General features: G+C 40.0%; 1 protein-coding gene across 1 annotated transcript in view; it reads left to right on the top strand.

Moving 5' to 3' along the window:
• LOC128702725 (UDP-glucose:glycoprotein glucosyltransferase 1) overlaps window positions 1-24,938 on the top strand; it is a gene marked incomplete at its 5' end in the record, with an annotated part of 261,894 nt that overhangs the window by 95,843 nt on the left and 141,113 nt on the right. Inside the window, 2 exon segments of the mRNA XM_070101800.1 lie at window positions 11,786-11,869; window positions 12,549-12,711. Of these exon segments, the coding sequence (XP_069957901.1) occupies window positions 11,786-11,869; window positions 12,549-12,711 (247 nt within the window).

Here is a 24,938-nt window from a genome sequence, read left to right as displayed (position 1 = left end):
AAAGTGAACATAGAAAAGAGTAAGGTGATAAGGGTATCAAATGATTTAGATAAAGAAAAATTGGATATCAAATTGGTGAGGAGGAGTATGGAAGAAGTGAATGTTTCCAGATACTTGGGAGTTGACGTGTCGGCGGATGGCTTTATGAAGGATGAGGTTAATCATAGAATGGATGAGGGAAAAAAGGTAAGTATTGCATTGATGAGGGAAAAAAGGTAAGTGGTGCGTTGAGGTATATGTGGAGACAAAAAACGTTATCTATGGAGGCAAAGAAGGGAATGTGTGAAAGTATAGTAGTACCAACAGTCTTATATGGGTGTGAAGCTTGGGCTGTGAATGCAGCAGTGAGGTGGCGGCTTGAGGCAGTGGAGATGTCCTGTCTAAGGGCAATGTGTGGTGTAAATATTATGCAGAAAATTTGGAGTGTGGAAATTAGGAGAAGGTGTGGAGTTAATAAAAGTATTAGTCAGAGGGCTGAAGAGGGGTTTTTGAGGTGGTTTGGTCATTTAGAGAGAATGGATCAAAGTAGAATGACATGGGGAAGGAAGGCGGGGTAGGAGTCGTCCTCGAAAAGGTTGGAGGGAGGGGGTAAAGGAGGTTTTGTGGGTGAGGGGCTTGGACTTCCAGCAAGCATGTGTGAGCGTGTTAGATAGGAGTGAATGGAGACGAATGGTATTTGGGACCTGATGATCTGTTGGAGTGTGAGCAGGGTAATATTTAGTGAAGGGATTCATGGAAACCGGTTATTTTTATATAGCCAGACTTGAGTCCTGGAAATGGGAAGTACAATGCCTGCACTCTAAAGGAGGGGTTCGGGATATTAGCAGTTTGGAGGGTTATGTTGTGTATCTTTATAGGTATATGCTTCTAAACTGTTGTGTTCTGAGCACCTCTGCAAAAACAGTGATTATGTGTGAGTGAAGTGAAAGTGTTGAATGATGATGAAAGTATTTTCTTTTTGGGGATTTTCTTTCTTTTTTGGGTCACCCTGCCTCGGTCGGAGACGGCCGACTTGTCAAAAAAAAAAAAAATGCAAAATCTATATTAACCTGTTAACTGTCCAAACGTAGATCTACATTTTCTCACCCGGTGCTTTGAATATTTTGATTTTTTTTTTTTTACTTAAAGAGGGAAATTGTCTTTGTGTTTTAAGACCAAAAAACTAAATTTAGGGCGAATACTTACCGAGATATAAGACCGCAAAGTTGGCACTGGTTGCTCACCTGATGGCAACATGGAGTCCTGGTGCTTGCAGAAGTGTTGCCAATATATCTTTTTTCCTCATTTTTATATTATATAATTTTAATGTTCTGTAATTACAATTTATAGTAGTTCTTGTGATTTCATAGCCGATCTTTGTTCTGACACTAATATTAGGTACTGAAATTGTACTCAGATAGTCACAAACACACTGACAGGTGAACATTTTCACCTGCCTTGGTCATTTGCTATTGTCTAGAAACATGTACAAAGTATTTATAGGTCCCAGCAATGTTTTAGACACAGTGCACCCCAACATAAGATGTCCCCAACCTACGTTAAAACTGACCTACGATGCTTTCAGCATAAAAATTTGACCCCGATGTACGTTGAAAAACTCGACCTACAGGATTCGTCCGGTACGCGTCCACATGTCTGTCCACCTGAGCGCGCCTCAACTGGCCTGCCTTCAGTTTGTGTGCCAATGTTTACAAGCCAGAACGGTTGCTCTCAAGCATACATTCGAAATATTTTGTATTATTCCAGTGTTTTTAGTGTTTCTAACTGCTAAATAAGCTCCATGAGCCTAAAGAAAGCTTCTAGTGCCATCCCTGTGGTAAAAAGGGTGAGAAATATTATCGAAATACTATCATACCATGGGCAGCTGCTGCTGCGGTAGCACCGTCAGCTGCTGCTGCTGTAACACCGTCAACTGCTGCTGCTGCTGCTGTAGCACCGTCAGCTGCTGCTGCTGCTGCTACTGTTGTAGCACTGTCTACTGCTGCTGCTGCTGTAGCACCGTTGTTGGTGTGGCTTATTGAGAATACCGAGAAACAACTAACCCCAGAGGGTTAGCCACCCAGGATAATCCAAAAAAGTCAGTGTGTTATCGAGGACTGTCTAACTTATTTCCATTGGGGGTCCTTAATCTTGCCTCCCAGGATGCGACCCACACCAGTCGACTAACACCCAGGTGAACAGGAAAAAATGCCTGGAACTAGTGCTCATATTGGTGAATTTAAGGCCAGCAAAGGTTGGTTTGAAAGATTTAAGAATCGTAGTGGCATACACAGTGTGATAAGGCCTGTTCTGGAAGAAAATGCCAAACAGGACCTACATTACTCAGGAGGAAAAGGCACTCCCAGGACACAGTGTCTCATCAGTCATTGCTGCATCGTCAATAAAGGTAAGTGTCATTTATTCTTCATCTAGTAAAGTAGAGTAGAAAATGTATATTTCATGTGGTAAAAATTTTTTTTTCATACTTTTGGGTGTCTTGCACAGATTAATTTGATTTCCACTATTTCTTATGGACAAAATTAATTCAACCTACGATCATTTCGTCTTACGATGGGGTCTCAGGAATGGATTAATATTGTAGGTCGGGGGACCACTGTACGTATATGAAACTCTTTGAAGCATGGTGTTCAGACGAGTGTCACCAAACTGCTGACAGGGCGGCAGTGGAGTGACACTTGATGATTGTGCACTGCTGCAGGGAACCCTGGCTTTATTTGTTGTCACTGTTACATATAAACATGTCTGGCTGGCTATGTCTGCTTATCTATCTGCCTGTGTCTGTTCTGTCTGCCTGCGTGTGTGTCTGTCTTTCTGTCTGCCTGTGCACATCTTTCTGCCTGCCTGTGTGTGTGTGTCTTTCTGTCTGCCTGTGTGTCTGTCTTTCTGTTTGCCTGTGTGTGTCTGTCTTACTGTCTGCTTGTCTCTCTCATCTCAGAGAGCAGCTCATGAACCAGCAGGATCTAGAGTCATCACGTGTGTTTCATGATCAAGTGAAAATGCTTATTACTTGCCAGTCATGCTTATTATGCCTTATATCTACAAGCACAGTATAGCAATTTGGATATTTTGGGTTTTTCTAGGTAATTTACACTATTTATAATTGTATTTATGTGTACCTGTGAGATAGAGACAGATAGACCGAGACAGAGATAGAGAAAGAGATAGAGAAAGAGATAGAGAAAGAGAAAGAGATAGAGATAGTATGATGCAGAGTAGTCACGTCTGATTCCTGAACGAGCGAAAATGCGTATTACTTTCCACTTATGCTTATTATGCATTATGTAGTGTCATCATGGTTGTTTAATATATTTATAGATGGGATTGCAAAAGAAGTAAATGCTAGGGTGTTTGGGAGAGGGGTGGGATTAAATTATGGGGAATCAAATACAAAATGGGATTTAACACAGTTACTTTTTGCTGATGACACTGTGCCTATGGGAGATTCTAAAGAAAAGTTGCAAAGGTTAGTGGCCGAATTTGGGAGAGTGTGTAAAGGTAAAAAGTTGAAAGTGAACATAGAAAAGAGTAAGGTGATGAAGGTATAAAATAATTTAGATAAAGAAAAATTGGATATCAAATTGCAGAGAAGGACTAAGGAAGAAGTGAATGTTTTTAGATATTTGGGAGTTGACGTGTCAGCGAATGGATTTATGAAGGATGAGGTTAACCATAGAAATGATGAAGGAAAAAAGGTGAGTGGTGCATTGAGTTATATGTGGAGAGAAAAAAATGTTATCTCTGGAGGCAAAGAAGGGAATACAGTGGACCCCCGGTTAACGATATTTTTTCACTCCAGAAGCATGTTCAGGTGCCAGTACTGACCGAATTTGTTCCCATAAGAAATATTGTGAAGTAGATTAGTCCATTTCAGACCCCCAAACATACACGTACAAACGCACTTACATAAATACACTTACATAATTGGTCGCATTCGGAGGTAATCGTTATGCGGGGGTCCACTGTATATGAAAGTATAGTGGTACCAACACACTTATATGGGTGTGAAGATTGGGTTGTAAATGCTTCAGCGAGGAGGCGGTTGGAGGCGGTGGAGGTGCCCTGTCTAAGAGCAATGTGTGGTATAAATGTTATGCATAGAATTCGGAGTGAGGAAATTAGGAGAAATTGTGGAGTTAATAAAAGTATTAGTCAGATGGCTGAAGAGGGGTTGTTGAGGTGGTTTGGTCATTTAGAGAGAATGGATCAAAGTAAAATGACATGGAGAGTGTAAAAATCTGTAGGGGATGGAAGGCAGGGTAGGGGTCGTCCTCGAAAATATTGGGGTAAGGGGGGAAGGGGGTAAGGGAGGTTTTTGTGTGCGAGGGGCAAGGATGCGTGAGCGTGTTAAATAGGAGTGAATGGAGATGAATGGTATCTAGGACCTGACGATCTGTTGGAGTGTGATCAGGGTAATATTTAGTGAAGGGATTCAGGGAAACCTGTTATTTTTATATAGCCAGACTTGATTGAGTACTGGAAATGGGAAGTACAATGCCTGCACTTTAAAGGAAGTGTTTGGGATATTGGCAGTTTGGAGGGATATGTTGTGTATCTTTATACGTATATGCTTCTAAACTGTTGTATTCTGAGCACCTCTGCAAAAACAGTGATTATGTATGAGTGAGGTGAAAATGTTGAATGATGATGAAAGTATTTTCTTTTTGGGGATTTTCTTTCTTTTTGGGTCACCCTGCCTCGGTGGGAGATGGCCAACTTGTTGAAAAAAAAAAAAAAGAAATCTACAAGCACAGTATAGCACTTTGTCTGGATTTTTGTTGGGTTATTCTAGTAATTTACACTATGTATAATTGTATTTACTTACGTTTACCTGTGGGGCAGAGACAGACAGAGATAGAGAAAGAGATAGAGACAGCCAATCAACCAGCCACCCAGCCTGCTGGCCAGCCAGCCGGCCAGCCAACCTGCTGAACATGTATTACATGTTCCAGAATTGTTTGTTTTTACTTAGGACATAGGTTATAGGACAATCTGGCACAATGACACTACCAGTGGTACCAAAATTGAAAGGATGTTGCATAAATGTTGCATATGGGTTATTACTGAGGTTTTTGATATTTCCGCGACCATTTGTGGCCACACCCACCTCAAAGCCACTAAACTCAGGGTCAAAATCGCTTAACCTCTTTAAACAGGAGTGTTAATATGACATGACATCAGTGAATTCTTGATGTTTGCTGCACTGTTTACTCTAGCTGGTGCTCAATTGAACTGGTGCTGCCACAAGGTACTAAGTGGTCCCAGATTTTTTAATACTGTGCACACCGAGTGTTAAGACCCATTCTATGCTGACCAGGCATCTCAGGCCAATCGTGCCAAATTTGGAGGCAGGAAAAATAAAATGTAGATCTGTGTTTGGAGTGCTAGCGGTGAGAACATTGATCTACGTTTGGAGAGTTAAAGGTTTAAGAACTAACTACCTCTAGAAAGAGACCATTAATCACAGGAGGTTCATACAGAATGAACAAAAAGGCACAATACCCTGACTGGAGCAATACACAAATAACGTGCACATAGAGAGAAAAGCGTACGATGACATTTCAGTCTAGTTTGGACCAGTCACAAGCGACTTGTGACTGGTCCAAGTCGAATCGAAACGTCGTCATAAGCTTTTCTTTTTCCTGTGTATGAGTTACTTGTGTATTGTGAGGGTCATACACTGATAAAGAAGAAACGAGTGAAATTCTAAAATACCAATATGAATCAATGTTTAGCAATGCACTGAATAAAAGCAGAATGGAGAATGCAGAAGTTTTTTCAGTACCTCTGAAGGTCACTATGCTAAATCATGAAGCACCTGGACCAGATTTGTGGAGTTATTTATAAAGTGCAAAATATCACTAGCATCCTTTGAATCCATCACTAGCATCACTTAGTATCCTTTGAATAAAGAACTTAGATCTAGGTGACATCCCCAAGTCCTTAAAAAGTGCAGACATTTCTCAGGTGCATAAAAGAAGCAGTAGAGCACTAGCAAAAAATTACAGGCCAGTTACCTTATCAATGTTATTTTTTTATTATCACACTGGCCGATTCCCACCAAGGCAGGGTGGCCCGAAAAAGAAAAACTTTCACCATCATTCACTCCATCACTGTCTTGCCAGAAGGGTGCTTTACACTACAGTTTTTAAACTGCAACATTAACACCCCTCCTTCAGAGTGCAGGCACTGTACTTCCCATCTCCAGGACTCAAGTCCGGCCTGCCGGTTTCCCTGAATCCCTTCATAAATGTTACTTTGCTCACACTCCAACAGCACGTCAAGTATTAAAAACCATTTGTCTCCATTCACTCCTATCAAACACGCTCACGCATGCCTGCTGGAAGTCCAAACCCCTCGCACACAAAACCTCCTTTACCCCCTCCCTCCAACCTTTCCTAGGCCGACCCCTACCCCGCCTTCCTTCCACTACAGACTGATACACTCTTGAAGTCATTCTGTTTCGCTCCATTCTCTCTACATGTCCGAACCACCTCAACAACCCTTCCTCAGCCCTGTGGACAACAGTTTTGGTAATCCCGCACCTCCTCCTAACTTCCAAACTTCGAATTCTCTGCATTATATTCACACCACACATTGCCCTCAGACATGACATCTCCACTGCCTCCAGCCTTCTCTTCGCTGCAACATTCATCACCCATGCTTCACACCCATATAAGAGCGTTGGTAAAACTATGCTCTCATACATTCCCCTCTTTGCCTCCAAGGACAAAGTTCTTTGTCTCCACAGACTCCTAAGTGCACCACTCACTCTTTTTCCCTCATCAATTCTATGATTCACCTCATCTTTCATAGACCCATCTGCTGACACGTCCACTCCCAAATATCTGAATACGTTCACCTCCTCCATACTCTCTCCCTCCAATCTGATATTCAATCTTTCATCACCTAATCTTTTTGTTATCCTCATAACCTTACTCTTTCCTGTATTCACCTTTAATTTTCTTCTTTTGCACACCCTACCAAATTCATCCACCAATCTCTGCAACTTCTCTTCAGAATCTCCCAAGAGCACAGTGTCATCAGCAAAGAGCAACTGTGACAACTCCCACTTTATGTGTGATTCTTTATCTTTTAACTCCACGCCTCTTGCCAAGACCCTCGCATTTACTTCTCTTACAACCCCATCTATAAATATATTAAACAACCACAGTGACATCACACATCCTTGTCTAAGGCCTACTTTTACTGAGAAAAAATTTCCCTCTTTCCTACATACTCTAACTTGAGCCTCACTATCCTCGTAAAAACTCTTCACTGCTTTCAGTAACCTACCTCCTACACCATACACTTGCAACATCTGCCACATTGCCCCCCTATCCACCCTGTCATACGCCTTTTCCAAATCCATAAATGCCACAAAGACCTCTTTAGCCTTATCTAAATACTGTTCACTTATATGTTTCACTGTAAACACCTGGTCCACACGCCCCCTACCTTTCCTAAAGCCTCATTGTTCATCTGCTATCCTATTTTCCGTCTTACTCTTAATTCTTTCAATTATAGCTCTACCATACACTTTACCAGGTATACTCAACAGACTTATCCCCCTATAATTTTTGCACTCTCTTTTATCCCCTTTGCCTTTATACAAAGGAACTATGCATGCTCTCTGCCAATCCCTAGGTACCTTACCCTCTTCCATACATTTATTAAATAATTGCACCAACCACTCCAAAACTATATCCCCACCTGCTTTTAACATTTCTATCTTTATCCCATCAATCCCAGCTGCCTTACCCCCTTTCATTTTACCTACTGCCTCACGAACTTCCCCCACACTCACAACTGGCTCTTCCTCACTCCTACAAGATGTTATTCCTCCTTGCCCTATACACGAAATCACAGCTTCCCTATCTTCATCAACATTTAACAATTCCTCAAAATATTCCCTCCATCTTCCCAATACCTCTAACTCTCCATTTAATAACTCTCCTCTCCTATTTTTAACTGACAAATCCATTTGTTCTCTAGGCTTTCTTAACTTGTTAATCTCACTCCAAAACTTTTTCTTATTTTCAACAAAATTTGTTGATAACATCTCACCCACTGTCTCATTTGCTCTCTTTTTACATTGCTTCACCACTCTCTTAACCTCTCTCTTTTTCTCCATATACTCTTCCCTCCTTGCATCACTTCTACTTTGTAAAAACTTCTCATATGCTAACTTTTTCTCCCTTACTACTCTCTTTACATCATCATTCCACCAATCGCTCCTCTTCCCTCCTGCACCCACTTTCCTGTAACCACAAACTTCTGCTGAACACTCTAACACTACATTTTTAAACCTACCCCATACCTCTTCGACCCCATTGCCTATGCTCTCATTAGCCCATCTATCCTCCAATAGCTGTTTATATCTTACCCTAACTGCCTCCTCTTTTAGTTTATAAACCTTCACCTCTCTCTTCCCTGATGCTTCTATTCTCCTTGTATCCCATCTACCTTTTACTCTCAGTGTAGCTACAACTAGAAAGTGATCTGATATATCTGTGGCCCCTCTATAAACATGTACATCCTGAAGTCTTCTCAACAGTCTTTTATCTACCAATACATAATCCAACAAACTACTGTCATTTCGCCCTACATCATATCTTGTATACTTATTTATCCTCTTTTTCTTAAAATATGTATTACCTATAACTAAACCCCTTTCTATACAAAGTTCAATCAAAGGGCTCCCATTATCATTTACACCTGGCACCCCAAACTTACCTACCACACCCTCTCTAAAAGTTTCTCCTACTTTAGCATTCAGGTCCCCTACCACAATTACTCTCTCACTTGGTTCAAAGGCTCCTATACATTCACTTAACATCTCCCAAATCTCTCTCTCTCCTCTGCATTCCTCTCTTCTCCAGGTGCATGCACGCTTATTATGACCCACTTCTCGCATCCAACCTTTACTTTAATCCACATAATTCTTGAATTTGCACATTCATATTCTCTTTTCTCCTTCCATAACTGATCATTTAACATTACTGCTACCCCTTCCTTTGCTCTAACTCTCTCAGATACTCCAGATTTAATCCCATTTATTTCCCCCCACTGAAACTCTCCTACCCCCTTCAGCTTTGTTTCGCTTAGGGCCAGGACATCCAACTTCTTTTCATTCATAACATCAGCAATCATCTGTTTCTTGTCATCCGCACTACATCCACGCACATTTAAGGATCCCAGTTTTATAAAGTTTTACTTCTTCTCTTTTTTAGTAAATGTCTACAGGAGAAGGGGTTACTAGCCCATTGTTCCCAGCATTTTAGTCGCCTCATACGACACGCATGGCTTATGGAGGAAAGATTCTTTTCCACTTCCCCATGGACAATAGAAGAAATAAAGAAGAACAAGAGCTATTTAGAAAAAGGAGAAAAACCTAGATGTATGTATATATATATGCATGTGCGTGTCTGTGAAGTGTGACCAAAGTGTAAGTAGGAGTAGCAAGATATCCCTGTTATCTAGCGTGTTTATGAGACAGAAAAAGAAACCAGCAATCCTACCATCATGCAAAACAGTTACAGGTTTTTGTTTCACAGTCATCTGGCAGGATGGTAGTACTTCCCTGGGTGGTTGCTGTCTACCAACCTACTACCTGTGCATACATCATAAAATTATTGAAAGGGTGATGAGATGCCAAATTATGAATTTTATGGAACAACAACAACAACCTTCACAACCTAATCTGTCATGGATCTAGAGCAGGAAGATCAGGCTTGTCACAACTATTGAACCATTATGATTACAGAGGCTTTGGAAGAAAACCAAAATGCAGCTATGATCTACATAAGTTTTACAATGGCACTTGACAGATACAATCATGGAATGAGTACAAACAAAATGAGGGTAAGCAGGTAAATGGATATTTGGGTTTTTGACAAATAGAACACACAGTAGTAGTTAACAAAATAAAATACAGCATTAGGAAAGTAAAAAGCCCAATGCCCGGTACCACTAGGTAGGGTCACCTAAGTAATTGAAAGGGACATATGAATGATCTGGGTGCATTAATGTCAGCTGACCTATCTTATAAAGAACACAGTAAGGGTGAAGGAGGGTTTGTTGGGGGTGGCTTGATTATTTAGAGAGGATGGAGCAAAATAGGATGACTAGGGGGCATATAAATCTAGGGTGGAAGGAGTAGGGAGGAGGTAAGGTAAGCTTTGATTGCTAGGGGCTTGGCTGTCCTACAGGCGTGTGTGAACATGTTACATTGCTTTGATATTCTATCATTGCCTTTTCTGTATGCTTTAATGAAACAGTTCTTTTCTCTAGTCACAGTATTGTGACTTTTTATTCTACAACTATTCCATACTTTAACCGAGTTTTACGTAAGTAAATTCTGCTATTCTGTTTTCCTGAATCCCTTCATGAATATTGTTTACTTCCCTACAGCATGTCTAATACAAGTAACCACTTGTCACTACTCAGTCTGATGTAGCATACTTTGTATTATGTGCTCACTGGCACTGTTAATATCTTATTTCATAGCTGTGGCCTTTTGTTCTCCCTATTGATTGTGTCAGTGAATCTTTCTTTTAATATGAAGGAAATCTTTCCTTTAACCCTTTGAGGGTCGACAGGCCCTCTTCGAGACTTGTTCTCAGGGTCGGCCAAATTTAAAAAAAAAAATCTCTCATGAAAAGATAGAGAATCTTTTCCCGATCATAATGACACCAAAAGTTTGAAATTTGATGGAAAACTTATGGACTTATGCTCTCGCGGAGTTAGTGGTCTCTGCGATGTTTACGCATCTGCGATTTTGCCCACTTTGAGTCCCATTTTCGGCCAATTCCACTGTACTAGTCGACAAAAAAACATGAATATTTCGCTAGAACTCCATTTTTTCTATCGAATGAGTGCAAGAAACCACCCATTTATCAATTTCAACTATCCAGTACAGTGGTCAGAATTTAGCAATTTTGCCAAGTTCACACAAATTTCAAAAGATGCCAATTTCCGAATAGGGTCCAGAATAAAAAAGAAAGACATTCCTGGCACTAAAATGACATTTCCTCTATTCATTAATCACATCTCAAGGCCCCTCTTATATTCTTTTGCTTTCCACTTTGAATTTTTATTCTCACAAAAAATAGAAGATTTACTGTTATTCAGACTACTGCATTAGTGTAAAAATGGTATAAATAATATTGGCGCACTTGCGAAAGAATATTATACTCACCAGTTGACATGTATTGGATGCTTGGCATGATTTGTTTACTTTTGAACTTCGGTAAAAATCGAACATTTCTGCTACTTTGAGCTCAATTTCAAGGTACTTTTCATTGTAAAACCAGTCAAAATCATCCCAATTTCTGTAATATGTCTTCCATTCTATAAAATGAGACCAAGAAAACTAGAATACAACAATAAATACCATACAAAAATACAGTGCAAATTTGATGTTTTAATCCAAAAAAACGGTGAAAGTTTTTTTTTCTCATTATTCGCTGTATGCTGCAGGATTTTTTTTATACTGTGCACACTGACCACATAGACCCATTCTTTCATATGTAGGCCTACCAGCTTTCTCCCACTAGATTTGAGGGCGCTAGAATTTAGGCGTACTAGTACATCAAAAGCCCTGGGTCGTAAGCCGTACTAGTACGGCCGAAACCCTCAAAGGGTTAATTCTCTCATATTTTGTCTTCCACATTTATTCTCTGTAGTATATCTACATAATCATTTTTATATGATGATGGTTGTTTACCACCAGGGTAAAGTGACCCTGGGAAGGCATCACAATTATTCACCCATTATTTTTTTCCAGGGTTTGGACATGGAAGCTTTCCAGTCTCGCCTTGCGTCACTGAAAGAAACGGTCTTTGGAATACACTCTCTTTATTGTAGAAAGGTAATAATAAAGAGTGACCTTAGTTTTTATTAACTTACATTTATTATGATTCTTTTTTATGAAAATGTACAGTGTATGAATTAATAATGATTTATGAGAGGAAAGTATTATAATTACCTTATTTTTGGCATAGAAATATGCTTTACCCCTCCCTCCCCCCCAAAAAAAAAAAATCAGGAAGCCACCATGCACTTTGTAAGTGCTGCTCAAGGTCAGGAACAAGGCTGAGTGTTGCTCAATAATAGCTCTACCACATACTTAATATTGACTTGATTATATCTTCTCTTATCCATTTTTAATCCCTGTTTAGAAATCACTTCCACTATGCCACTGCTTAGCCTATTATACTTATTTATAGAACTTAAGAATAAAATAATGCTGCATAAGGTCTGTTGGCTCATGCTAATCAGATCATTCCCCTCACTCAACAAGCCTCACTCAGACCACTCTTTATGTTAAAGAAATTCTTTATAGTATATTGGTGGCTCACCAATATACTATATACTACAGTATATACCAATATACTCGGTGGGAGACGGCCGACTTGTTGAAAAAAAAAAAAAAATATTGGTGGCTCATTCACCTGTGTAATTTCCACCCATGCTTTCTTGTTCCTGTCTTGTTCTTGTCTACCCCAGAGTATTTTGTATTTTTTAATCAGATCTCATGTTCTTGACAGGTGTTGTCACTAGCCCCAGAAATACGCACAGTGATTGCCAATGGGCGGATGCTTGGAATCCTAAAAAGTGATGAGAAATTTGTTCAAGAAGATTTTGGCTTGCTTGAAAAGTATGTCCAGTCCACGTTTGGGGAAAAAATTCTGGAGGTCCTCGATAGAGAAGGTAAATGTCTTACTCCTTTGGATCATTTTTTTTTTTTGTTCTTTTTTTTAACACATCAGCTGTTTCCCACCGAGGCAGGGTGACTCAAAAAAGAAGAAACACTTTCATCATCATTCACTCCATCACTTTCTTGCCAGAGGCATGCTTATGCTACAGTTCATAAACTGTAACATATCTCCACCTCTCCTTCAGAGTGCAGGCACCGCACTTTTGATGTCCAGGACTCGAGTCCTGCCTACCGGTTTCCCAGAATCCTTTCATAAATGTTACCTTGCTCACACTCCAACAGCACATAGTCATAAAAACCATTTGTCTCCACATACTTCTATCTAACATGCATGCATGCTTGCTGGAAGTCCAAGCCCTTCCAAACAAAACCTCCTTTACCCTCTTCCCTCCGACCTTTCCTAGGACAACCCCATACTTTTAGTAACCCCGCACCTCCTCTTCATTTCCAAACTACTGGTTATAGGTAACACATATTTTAAGAAAAAGAGGATAAATAAGTATACAAGATGTGATGTAGGGCGAAACGACAGTAGTTTATTGGACTACGTATTGGTAGATAAAAGACTGTTGGGTAGACTTCAGGATGTACATGTTTATAGATGGGTCACAGATATATCAAATCACTTTTTAGTTGTAGCTACAGTGAGAGTAAAAGGTAGATGGGATACAAGGAAGACGGAAGTAGCAAGTAAGAGAGAAGTGAAGGCTTATAAACTAAATGATGAGGCAGTTAGGGTAAGATATAAACAACTGTTGGAGGACAGATGGGCTAGTGAGAATGCAAGCAATGGGGTCAGTTTAAGAATATAGTGTTAGAGTGTTTAGCAGAAGTTTGTGGTTATAGGAAAGTGGGTGCGGGAGGGAAGAAGAGTGATTGGTGGAATGATGATGTAAAGAGTGTAGTAAAAGAGAAAAAGTTAGCATATGAGAGGTTTTTACAAAGTAGAAGTGATGCAAAGAGGGAAGAGTATATGGAGAGAAAAAGAGAGGGTAAAAGAGTGGTGAAATAATGTAAAAAGAGAGAAAATGAGTGAGTGGGTGAGATGTTATCAACAACTTTGGTTGAAAATAAGAAAAAGTTTTGGAGTGAAATTAATAAGATGAGAAAGCCTAGGGAAAGAATGGATTTGTTAGTTAGAAATAGGAGAGGAGAGCAATTAAATGGAGAGTTAGAGGTATCATGAAGATGGAGGGAATATTTTAAGGAAATGTTAAATGTTGATGAAGATAGGGAAGCTGTGATTTCGTGTATAGGGCAAGGAGGAATAACATCTTATAGGAGTGAGGAAGAACCAGTTGTGAGTGTGGAAGAAGTGCGTGGGGCAGTGAGTAGAATGAAAGGGGGTAAAGCAGCCGGGATTGATGGGATAAAGATAAAAATGTTTAAAGCAGGTGAGGATATAGTTTTGGAGTGGTTAGGTAGTAGGTTGGTAGACAGCAACCACCCAGGGAGGTACTACCGTCCTGCCAAGTGAGTGTAAAACGAAAGCCTGTAATTGTTTTACATGATGGTAGGATTGCTGGTGTCTTTTGTCTGTCTCATAAATATGCAAGATTACAGGTACGTCTTGCTACTTCTACTTACACTTAGGTCACACTACACATACATGTACATGTTTATTTATACACACTCATCTGAGTTTTCTTTGATTTTATCTTGATAGTTCTTGGTCTTATTACTTTTCCTTTTACATCCATGGGGAAGTGGAATAAGAATCTTTCCTCCGTAAGCCATGCGTGTTGTAAAAGTCAACTAAAATGCCGGGAACAATGGGCTAGTAACCCCTTTTCCTGTAAAGATTACTAAAAAGAATAAGAAGAAGAAAATTGTCAAAGTGGGAAGTCTGAATGTGCGTGGATGTTGTGCAAATGATAAGAAAGAGATGATTGTGGATGTTATGAATGAGAAGAAACTGGATGTCCTGGCTTTAAGTGAAACAAAGCTGAAGGGGGTGGGAGAGTTTAAATGGAGAGGAATAAATGGGATTAGGTCAGGGGTTTCAAATAGAGTTAGAGCTGAAGAAGGAGTAGCAATAATGTTGAAGGATAAGCTATGGCAGGAAAAGAGGGACTACAAATGTATAAATTCAAGGATTATGTGGAGTAAAATAAAGATTGGATGTGAAAAGTGGGTTATAGTAAGCGTGTATGCACCTGGAGAAGAGAGAAGTGTAGAGGAGAGAGAGAGATTCTGGGAAATATTGAGTGAATGCGTGGGGAGTTTTGAATCAAGTGTGAGAGTAATGGTGGTTGGGGATTTCATTGCTAAAGTGGGTAAAAATGTTATGGAGGGAGTAGTAGGTAAATTTGGGGTGCCAGGGGTAAATGTAAATAGGGAGCCTTTAATTGAGCTATGTGTAGAAAGAAATTTGGTAATAAGTAATACATATTTTATGAAAAAGAGGATAAATAAATATACAAGGTATGATGTAGCACGTAATGAAAGTAGTTTGTTAGATTATGTATTGGTGGATAAAAGGTTGATGGGTAGGCTCCAGGATGTACATGTTTATAGAGGGGCAACTGATATATCGGATCATTATTTAGTTGTAGCTACAGTTAGAGTAAGAGGTAGATGGGAAAAGAGGAAGGTGGCAACAACAAGTAAGAGGGAGGTGAAAGTGTATAAACTAAGGGAGGAGGAAGTTCGGGCGAGATATAAGCGACTATTGGCAGAAAGGTGGGCTAGTGCAAAGATGAGTAGTGGGGGGGTTGAAGAGGGTTGGAATAGTTTTAAAAATACAGTATTAGAATGTGGGGCAGAAGTTTGTGGTTATAGGAGGGTGGGGGCAGGAGGAAAGAGGAGTGATTGGTGGAATGATGAAGTAAAGGGTGTGATAAAAGAGAAAAAGGTAGCTTACGAGAGGTTTTTACAAAGCAGAAGTGTTATAAGAAGAGCAGAGTATATGGAGAGTAAAAGAAAGGTGAAGAGAGTGGTGAGAGAGTGCAAAAGGAGAGCAGATGAAAGAGTGGGAGAGGCACTGTCAAGAAATTTTAATGAAAATAAGAAAAAATTTTGGAGTGAGTTAAACAAGTTAAGAAAGCCTAGGGAAAGTATGGATTTGTCAGTTAAAAACAGAGTAGGGGAGTTAGTAGATGGGGAGAGGGAGGTATTAGGTAGATGGAGAGAATATTTTGAGGAACTTTTAAATGTTAAGGAAGAAAGGGAGGCGGTAATTTCATGCACTGGCCAGGGAGGTATACCATCTTTTAGGAGTGAAGAAGAGCAGAATGTAAGTGTGGTGGAGGTACGTGAGGCATTACGTAGAATGAAAGGGGGTAAAGCAGCTGGAACTGATGGGATCATGACAGAAATGTTAAAAGCAGGGGGGGATATGGTGTTGGAGTGGTTGGTACTTTTGTTTAATAAATGTATGAAAGAGGGGAAGGTACCTAGGGATTGGCAGAGAGCATGTATAGTCCCTTTATATAAAGGGAAAGGGGACAAAAGAGATTGTAAAAATTATAGAGGAATAAGTTTACTGAGTATACCAGGAAAAGTATACGGTAGGGTTATAATTGAAAGAATTAGAGGTAAGACAGAATGTAGAATTGCGGACGAGCAAGGAGGCTTCAGAGTGGGTAGGGGATGTGTAGATCAAGTGTTTACATTGAAGCATATATGTGAACAGTATTTAGATAAAGGTAGGGAAGTTTTTATTGCATTTATGGATTTAGAAAAGGCATATGATAGAGTGGATAGAGGAGCAATGTGGCAGATGTTGCAAGTATATGGAATAGGTGGTAAGTTACTAAATGCTGTAAAGAGCTTTTATGAGGATAGTGAGGCTCAGGTTAGGGTGTGTAGAAGAGAGGGAGAATACTTCCCGGTAAAAGTAGGTCTTAGACAGGGATGTGTAATGTCACCATGGTTGTTTAATATATTTATAGATGGGGTTGTAAAAGAAGTAAATGCTAGGGTGTTCGGGAGAGGGGTGGGATTAAATTATGGGGAATCAAATTCAAAATGGGAATTGACACAGTTACTTTTTGCTGATGATACTGTGCTTATGGGAGATTCTAAAGAAAAATTGCAAAGGTTAGTGGATGAGTTTGAGAATGTGTGTAAAGGTAGAAAGTTGAAAGTGAACATAGAAAAGAGTAAGGTGATGAGGGTATCAAATGATTTAGATAAAGAAAAATTGGATATCAAATTGGGGAGGAGGAGTATGGAAGAAGTGAATGTTTTCAGATACTTGGGAGTTGACGTGTCGGCGGATGGATTTATGAAGGATGAGGTTAATCATAGAATTGATGAGGGAAAAAAGATGAGTGGTGCGTTGAGGTATATGTGGAGTCAAAAAACGTTATCTATGGAGGCAAAGAAGGGAATGTATGAAAGTATAGTAGTACCAACACTCTTATATGGATGTGAAGCTTGGGTGGTAAATGCAGCAGCGAGGAGACGGTTGGAGGCAGTGGAGATGTCCTGTCTAAGGGCAATGTGTGGTGTAAATATTATGCAGAAAATTCGGAGTGTGGAAATTAGGAGAAGGTGTGGAGTTAATAAAAGCATTAGTCAGAGGGCAGAAGAGGGGTTGTTGAGGTGGTTTGGTCATTTAGAGAGAATGGATCAAAGTAGAATGACATGGAAAGCATATAAATCTATAGGGGAAGGAAAAAGGGGTAGGGGTCGTCCTCGAAAGGGTTGGAAAGAGGGGGTAAAGGAGGTTTTGTGGGTGAGGGGCTTGGACTTCCAGCAAGCGTGCATGAGCGTGTTAGATAGGAGTGAATGGAGACGAATGATACTTGGGACCTGATGATCTGTTGGAGTGTGAGCAGGGTAATATTTAGTGAAGGGATTCAGGGAAACCGGTTATTTTCATATAGTCGGACTTGAGTCCTGGAAATGGGAAGTACAATGCCTGCACTTTAAAGGAGGGGTTTGGGATATTGGCAGTTTGGAGGAATATGTTGTGTATCTCTATACGTATATGCTTCTAAACTGTTGTATTCTGAGCACCTCTGCAAAAGCAGTGATAATGTGTGAGTGTAGTGAAAGTGTTGAATGATGATGAAAGTATTTTCTTTTTGGGGATTTTCTTTCTTTTTTTGGGTCACCCTGCCTCGGTGGGAGACGACTGACTTGTTGAAAAAAAAAAAAAAATATATAGAAGAGGGTAAGGTACCTAAGGATTGGCAGAGAGCATGCATAGTTCCTTTGTAGAAAGGCAAAGGGGACAAAAGAGAATGTAAAAATTATAGGGGAATAAGTCTGTTGAGTATACCTGGTACAGTGTATGGTAGAGTTATTGTTGATAGAATTATGAGTAAGACATAGAGCAGGATAGCAGTTGAACAAGGAGGTTTTAGAAAAGGTAGGGGGTGTGTAGACCAAGTGTTTGCAGTGAAACACACAGGTGAACAGTATTTAGATAAGGGTAAAGAGGTTTTTGTGGCATTTATGGATTTGGAAAAAGCATATGATAGGGTGGATAGGGGGGGGGGCAGTGTGGCAGATGTTGGAAATGTATGGAATAGGAGGTAGGTTATTGAAACCGGTGTAAAGTTTTTACTAGGATAGTGAGGCTCAGGTTAGAGTATGTAGGTGAGAAGGGGATTATTTTCCAGTGAAAGTAGGCCTGAGACAGGAATGTGTGATGTCACCATGGTTGTTCAATATATTTATAGATGGAGTAGTAAGAGAAGTGAATGCTTGGGTGTTGGCAAGAGGTTTGGGGTTAAAAGATAAAGAATCTAACACAAAGTGGGAGTTGTCACAGTTGCTCTTTGCTGATGACACTGTGCTCTTGGGAGATTCTGAAGAGAAGTTGCAGAGGTTGGTTGATGAATTTGGTAGGATATGTAAAAGAAGGAAGTTAAAAGTGAATATAGAAAAGAGTAAGGTGATGAGAATAACAAAAAAATTAGGTAACGGATGATTGGAGGGAGAGAGTATGGAGCAATTGAATGTGTTCAGATATTTGGGAGTGGATATGTCAGCAGATGGGTCTATGTAGGATGAGGTGAATCATAGAATTGATGAGGGGACAAAGGTGAGTGGTGCACTGAGAAGTCTGTGAAGACAAGGAACTTTATCCATAAAAGCAAAGAGGGGAATGTATGAAAGTGTAGTTATACCAACACTTTTGTATGGGTGTGAAGCATGAGTTGTGAATGTTGCAACAAGGAGAAGGCTCGAGGCAGTGGAGATGTCATGTCTGAGGGCAATGTGTGGTGTGAATATAATGCATAATCTATAGTTTGGAGATTAGGAAGAGGTGTGGGATTACCAAAACTATTATCCAGTGGGCTGAGGAAGGGTTATTGAGGTGGTTTGGACATGTAGAGAGAATGGAATGAAATAGAATGACTTTGAGAGTATACAAATCTGTAGTGGAGTGAATGTGGGTAGGAGTCTGTCTAGGAAAGGTTGGAGGGAGGAAGTAAAGGAGGTTTCGTTTTCGAAGGGCTTGGACTTAAAGCAAGTATGAGTGAGAGTGTTAGATAGGAGCGAATGGAGACAAATGGTGTTTAGGACTTGACGTGCTGTTGGAGTGTAAGCAAGGTAACATTTACGAAGGGATTCAGGGAAACTGGCAGGCTGGACTTGATTCCTGGAGATGTGAAGCACAGTGCCAGCACTCTGAAGGAGGGGTGTTAACCCTTTGACTGTCGCGGCCGTATATATACGTTTACGAGGTACTGTGTTTGACGTATACAGTGGACCCTCAACCAGCGATGGCATCGATTAACGATAAATCTGACTAGTGATACATTTTAATGCAAAAATTTTGCCTCGACTAGCGCTTAAAAACCCGACCAGCGCTATTCGGTCCATACGAGACGCGTCCACTTTGGCCCGAGCGTGCCTCATTTGTCCCGTGGGTGCCAGTGTTCACAAGCAGCCACCACAGTCGCTTCCAAACATACAACTGGAACATTTCATATTATCACAGCCTTTGTAGTGATTGCACCTGCAAAATAAGTCACCATGGGCCCCAAGAAAGCTTCTAGTGCCAACCCTACAGCAAAAAGGGTGAGAATTACTATGGAGATGAAGAAAGAGATCATTGCTAAGTATGAAAGTGGAGTGCGTGTCTCTCAGCTGGTCAGGTTGTATAATAAACCCAAATCAACCATCGCTACTATTGTGGGCAAGAAAACGGCAATCAAGGAAGCTGTTCTTGCCAGAGGTGCAACTATGTTTTCGAAACTGAGATCGCAAGCGGTAGAAGATGTTGAGAGACTCTTATTGGTGTGGATAAACGAGAAACAGATAGCAGGAGATAGCATCTCTCAAGCGATCATATGTGAAAAGGCTAGGAAGTTGCATGACGATTTAATTAAAAAAATGCCAGCAACTAGTGATGTGAGTGAATTTAAGGCCAGCAAAGGTTGGTTTGAGAGATTTAAGAAGCGTAGTGGCATTCATAGTGTGATAAGGCATGGTGAGGCTGCCAGTTCGGACCACAAAGCGGCTGAAAAATATGTGCAGGAATTCAAGGAGTACATAGACAGTGAAGGACTGAAACCTGAACAAGTGTTTAATTGTGACGAAACAGGCCTGTTTTGGAAGAAAATGCCAAGCAGGACGTACATTACTCAGGAGGAAAAGGCACTCCCAGGACATAAGCCTATGAAAGACAGGCTTACTCTGTTGATGTGTGCCAATGCTAGTGGTCATTGCAAAGTGAAGCCTTTATTGGTGTATCACTGAAGCTCCCAGAGTGTTCAGGAAAAACAATGTCGTCAAGGCTAATTTGTGTGTGCTGTGGAGGGCAAACAGTAAGGCATGGGTCACTAGGGACTTTTTCTATGACTGGTTACACCATGCATTTGCCCCCAATGTGAAAAATTACCTAATTGAAAAGAAATTAGACCTTAAGTGCCTCCTGGTATTAGACAATGCTCCTGGTCATCCTTCAGATTTGGCAGAGCGACTTTCTGGGGACATGAGCTTCATTAAGGTGAAGTTTTTGCCTCCTAATACCACTCCTCTCCTGCAGCCCATGGACCAGCAGGTCATTTCCAACTTCAAGAAACTGTACACAAAAGCTGTTTGAAAGGTGCTTTGTAGTGACCTCAGAAACTCAACTGACTCTAAGAGAGTTTTGGAAAGATCATTTTACCATCCTCAGTTATGTAAACCTTATAGGTAAGGCTTGGGAGGAAGTGACTAAGAGGACCTTGAACTCTGTTTGGAAAAAACTGTGGCCAGAATGTGTAGATAAAAGGGATTGTGAAGGGTTTGAGGCTAACCCTGAGAATCTTATGCCAGTTGAGGAATCCATTGTGGCATTGGGGAAGTCCTTGGGGTTGGAGGTTAGTGGGGAGGATGTGGAAGAGCTGGTGGAGGAGGACAATGAAGAACTAGCCACTGATGAGCTGCTAGATCATCTTGAACAGCAAGAGGGCAGACCTGAGGAAACTGCCTCGGAGGAGGGGATAGAGAAATTGAAGAAGTTGCCTACTTCTAAGATTAAGGAAATGTGTGCAAAGTGGCTTGAAGTGCAAACCTTTTTTGATGAAAATCACCCTGACACGGCTACTGCAAGCCGTGTTGGCAACCTGTACACTGACAATGTTGTGAACCACTTTAGGAAAGTCATAAAGGAACGAGAGGTACAGGTATCTATGGACAGATATGTTGTGCGACAGAAGTCCAGTGACTCGGAAGCTGGTCCTAGTGGCATTAAAAGAACAAGGGAAGTAACCCCAGAAAAAGACTTGCTACCTCAAGTGCTAATGGAAGGGGATTCCCCTTCTAAACACTAAGAAGATCAACGGTCTCGCCTCCTCCCATCCCATCAATCATCACCAGATCTTCAATAAAGGTAAGTATCATGTAACTGTGCATGTCTTCTTCAGTTTGTGTGTATTAAAATTAATATTTCATGTGGTAAATTTTTTTTTTCAATACTTTGGGGTGTCTTGCACGGATTAATTTGATTTCCATTATTTCTTATGGGGAAAATTAACTTGACTAACGATTATTTCGATTAACGATGAGCTCTCAGGAACGGATTAATATCGCTGGTTGAGGGTCCACTGTATATACTCATAAATTCTAGCGGCTTCAAATCAAGCAGGAGAAAGCTGGTAGGCCCACATGTGAGAGAATGGGTCTGTGTGGTCAGTGTGCACCATATAAAAAAAATCCTGGAGCACACAGTGCATAATGAGAAAAAAAAAACTCCGACCGTTTTTTTAATTAAAATGCCGAATTTGTGGTCTATTTTCGTATAGTATTTGTGGTTGTATTCTCGTTTTCTTGGTCTCATTTGATAGAATGGAAAACATATTATAGAAATAGAGGTGATTTTGATTAATTTTACTATAAAAAGAGCCTGGAAATGGAGCACAAATTACGGGAAATGTTTGCTTTTGCCGATGTTCAAAAGTAAACAAATGATGTCATTGTCCAATAAATGTCCAAATAGCCATTCTAATATGCAGTCATGAATGGGTTAATGTAATTTTTACAATTATTACAGTATTGCAATAGCCTGCATAACAGTAAATCTTCTATTTTTTGTTTGAATAAAATTTCAAAATAAAAAGCAAGAGTAATATCAGAGGGCCCTGGAGACATGACTGATGAACATAGAAAATGTTGTTTTAGAGCCAGGAATGTCTGCATTGTTCATTCTGGTCCTTATTTTGAAATTGTCATATTTTTTAATTTTCGTGAAATTGGCCAAATTGCAAATTTCTGACCATGTTATTGGGTAGTTGAAATCGGTAAATGGGCAGTTTCTTATACTCAATCGATGGAAAAAATGGAGTTCTGAAAAAATAGCTATGAGTTTGGTTGACTGGAATAATGGAATTAGCCGAAAATAGGGCTCAAAGTGGGCGAAATCGCCGATTTGTAAATATCGCCGAGGTCGCTAACTTCGCGAGAGCGTAATTCCGTCAGTTTTCCATCAAATTTCGTTTTTTGGTGTCTTTACAATTGGGAAAAGATTCTGTCATTTCATAAGAAAAAATAATTTTTTTTTTTTTTAAATTTTGCGACACCAGGAGACACCTCAGGATTGGGGATTGCAACAGTCAAAGGGTTAATGGTGCAATTTTATAACTGTCTTGCCTCTGGCAAGACAGTGATGAGGTGAATGATGATGAAAGGTTTTCTTTTTCGGGCCACCCTGCCTTTGTGGGAAACAGTCAATGTGTTAATAAAAAAAAAAATAGATTCTCTGCATAGTATTAACCCCTTGACTCTCGTAACCCCCAATCCTGAGGTGTCTCCTGGTGTCGCAAAAAAAAGATTATTTTTCTTATGAAATGATAGAGAATCTTTTCCCGAGTGTAATGATGCAAAAAAAAAAAATTTGATGGAAAACTGACGGAATTATGCTCTCGCGAAGTTAGCGACCTCTGCGATATTTACAAATCGGCGATTTCACCCACTTTGAGCCCTATTTTCGGCTAATTCCATTGTTCCAGTCGACCAAACTCTTAGCTATTTCTTTAGAACTCCATTTTTTTCTATCGATTGAGCACAAGAAACTGCCCGTTTACCGATTTCAACTACTCAATAACGTGGTCAGAAATTTGCAATTTGGCCAATTTCACGAAAATTAAAAAATATGACAATTTCAAAATAAGGACCAGAATGAACAGTGCAGACATTCCTGGCTCTAAAATAACATTTTCTTTCTTCATCAGTCATGTCTCCAGGCCCCTCTGATATTACTCTTGCTCTCTATTTTGAATTTTTATTCAAACAAAAAATAGAAGATTTACTGTTATGCAGACTACTACAATACTGTAATAATTGTATAAATAACATCAACCCATTCATGACTGCATATAAGAATGGCTAGTTGGACATTTATTGGACAATGACATCATTTGTTTACTTTTGAACATCGGCAAAAATCATACATTTCCCGTATTTTGAGCTCCATTTCCAGGTTCTTTTTATAGTAAAATCAATCAAAACCACCTGTGTTTCTATAATATATTTTCCATTCCATCAAATGAGACCAAGAAAACGAGAATACAACCACAAATACTATACGAAAATAGACCACAAATTCGGCATTTTAATTAAAAAAATGGTCGGAGTTTTTTTTTCTCATTATGCACTGCGTGCTCCAGGATTTTTTTTTATATGGTGCACACTGACCACACAGACCCATTCTCTCATATGTGGGCCCACCAGCTTTCTCCTGCTTGATTTGAAGCCGCTAGAATTGATGAGCATATATATGTCTAACACGGTACCTCGTAAGACATATATATTCGGCCACAACAGTCAAAGGGTTAATACCTCACATTGCCTTGGGACATGACGTTTCCACTATCTCTAGCCTTCTTGTTGAAACACTCTCACCCTATGCTTTACACCCATATAAGAGCATTGGTACCACTGAGTTCTCATTTTCCTCTTTGCATCCATGAATAATGTTTTTTGTCTCCACAGACTTCTCATTACACCACTCATCTTTTTTCTCCTCATCAGTTCTATGGTTTACCTCATCTTTCATTGACCCATCTGCTGACAAGTCCACTCCTGAATATCTAAACACACTCACTTCTTCCATATTCACTCAAATTTGGCATCTAGTTTTCCATTACCATAATTTTTTGCTATTCACATCACCTTGCTCTTTCTATTTTCACTTTTAATTTCCTTTTGTATTCCCTCTCAAACTCGTCCACTAACCTCTCCAACTCCTCTTCAGAGTCTCCCAAAAGCACAGTTTCATCAGCAAAAAAGCAACTGCGACAACAACCACTTTATGTTAGATTCATTATCTTTTAATCTCACACCTCTTGCCATCACTCAAGCATTCACTTCTCTTACAACCCCATATACAAATATATTGGACAATGATGGTGACATCACACATCTCTGTCTAAGGCCTACTTTTCCTGGCAAATAATCTTCCTCTCTCCAGCATACTCTTAACCTGTACCTCACTGTTCCTGTAATAACTCTTAACTGGTTTCAGTAGCCTACCACCTATTCCATACACTTGCAACATCTGCCACATTGCTCCCTTATCCACCCTATCATATGCCTTTTCCAAATCCATGAATGCCACAAAAACCAGTTTACCTTTATCCATATACTGTTAACCTGTATGTTTCACTTGAAACACTTGGTCTACACACCCTCTACCCTTCCTAATTTATCTGCAGTCCTGCTCTCTGTCTTACTCTTAATTCTTGCGATAATAACTACCATACAATTTACTCAGCAGGCTTATTCCTCTATAATTTTTACACTTTCTTTTGTCCCCTTTGCCTTTATACAAAGGAAC

The sequence above is a fragment of the Cherax quadricarinatus genome, chromosome 79 (genome assembly GCF_038502225.1).
Source record: "Cherax quadricarinatus isolate ZL_2023a chromosome 79, ASM3850222v1, whole genome shotgun sequence".
NCBI classification, from domain to species: domain Eukaryota; kingdom Metazoa; phylum Arthropoda; class Malacostraca; order Decapoda; family Parastacidae; genus Cherax; species Cherax quadricarinatus.
This window is presented reverse-complemented; position numbering and strand designations above follow the sequence as displayed.